Source organism: Prenolepis imparis, unplaced genomic scaffold (assembly GCF_030444845.1).
Source record: "Prenolepis imparis isolate NDT839.2.m4 unplaced genomic scaffold, iyPreImpa1.0 SCAF_7, whole genome shotgun sequence".
In the NCBI taxonomy this organism is placed as follows: Eukaryota; Metazoa; Arthropoda; class Insecta; order Hymenoptera; family Formicidae; genus Prenolepis; species Prenolepis imparis.
The window spans coordinates 19,248,214-19,249,768 of record NW_028141165.1 but is presented as its reverse complement, the minus strand read 5'-3'; the positions used below and the strand labels follow the sequence as shown (position 1 = coordinate 19,249,768).

Genomic DNA, 1,555 nt, shown 5'->3' with positions numbered 1-1,555 from the left:
TTTTGGCAACCCCGGCCAACTCAGCATTGGACATCTCGTACTTTTCTTATCACGCGACGGGCTCCCTGACGTATAGCTCGGGAACCCTGTCGCATTGTGGGAAGAGGGTCTCTAAGATGTTTTTTAGCACTTCGGCGTCCAATGCCTCCGTCACGGGGGACGTCCATCTCCGCAGCTTTCTCATGACTGCCTTATATGGACGCCCCCAAGGGTCGGCATTGAGGCCCTGGAGTTGCTCGTCCCAGGACCTCGCCTTCGACGCTCTGATGGCGGCGCTCAGAGCGTTACGGGCTTCTCTGTAACGCTACAGCGCCCCTACCATGCCCTCGTCATCGTTGCCCAGGCCTCTTCCTCTCAACCTCCTATAGCGGCGTTTGGCCTGGACGGAGGCGCGTCTTAAATCCGCGATCTCCTCCGTCCACCAATACGCCGCCCTTTGAGGCCTCGGTTTGGCTCGGGGCATGGAGACGTTGCACGCGTTCTTCATGGTCTCCCCGAGCCATGCCACCTGGTCTTTTATTTCTTGTGGTGCTATTGCACCAGACCAGGTGGCCGAGAGCATGGCTGCCACCAGCTTGTCCGGATCCAATTTAGCAAGGGCCCACCATTTGGGTAGGTCCCCCCCCCTTGGGCGCGGTTCAGCACCCCCCGGCGGGTGATGTCGACCCTCATCCGAATATATAAATGGTCAGAGAGGGTCTCTTCGTTCATCACCCGCCAGTCCCTAATCCTGTCCGCCGCAGCGGGAGATGCCCATGTCAATGATGGACTCCCGCTGCGGCCGAACGAGGGTGCTTCTCGACCCCTGATTTACTATGCAGAGGCCGAGAACCGCTGCCCATTCTTCTAAGACCCCGCCTTTTCGGTCCGTACGCCGGGAACCCCAATGCCTAGACTTGGCATTAAAGTCCCCGGCAACCACAATTGGGAGTCTCCTCTGGACGACGAGAGATATCTCGTCGAGGATATCCCCGAACGTGGCGAGGTCTATACTGGGGGGGATATAACACCCAATCACCCACAGTGGGCCCCACTCGACGGCTACGAATCCTCGTCCCCTTCCGATTTTAGTGCACGGAGGGGAACCGATCTCCTGTCTCCAGGTGATCGCGACCGAGCCCGCATCGCAACTTGCCCAGCACGGGTTGTCCGGTGGTACGCGATACGGCTCGGCCGCGATCCCTATACCGCATCTCCACTGCGCCAGGGTATGTAGAAAAAGATCCTGGGCCCTGGCGCAGTGGTTCAAATTAGTTTGGAGGAGGCCTATGCGCGTCATAATATGCGCAGTTTAGGCCTCCTCCATAACCACCTCCACTAACTCATTCTGAGTTGCAGGAGCGGCTGCTCCCACCTCCTTAACCTGTTTCTTGGGGGCGCCCTTTCCCTTGCGGACTCGCTGGGGTTTGGGCGCCTCCATTATTTGTTCCTAGGAAGGCCCGGGGGAGGCTAAGCCATCCCCGGAGCCTCCTCCAGCTCCTCCCTTCTCTTTTTGTGGGGCCTGGGAGGGCCCGGGGGAGGCTACGCCATCACCGGAGCCCCCCTTGGCTCCTCC

The 1,555-nt window shown here is 59.5% G+C and overlaps 1 protein-coding gene across 1 annotated transcript; it reads right to left on the bottom strand.

The window, feature by feature from the left end:
- Positions 1-724: 724 nt before the first annotated feature.
- On the bottom strand, positions 725-1,279 carry LOC145938739 (uncharacterized). The gene has a single exon (XM_083042492.1). The coding sequence runs from the start codon at positions 1,277-1,279 to the stop codon at positions 725-727; it is 555 nt and encodes a 184-aa protein (XP_082898618.1).
- Between the last annotated feature and the right edge of the window lie 276 nt (positions 1,280-1,555).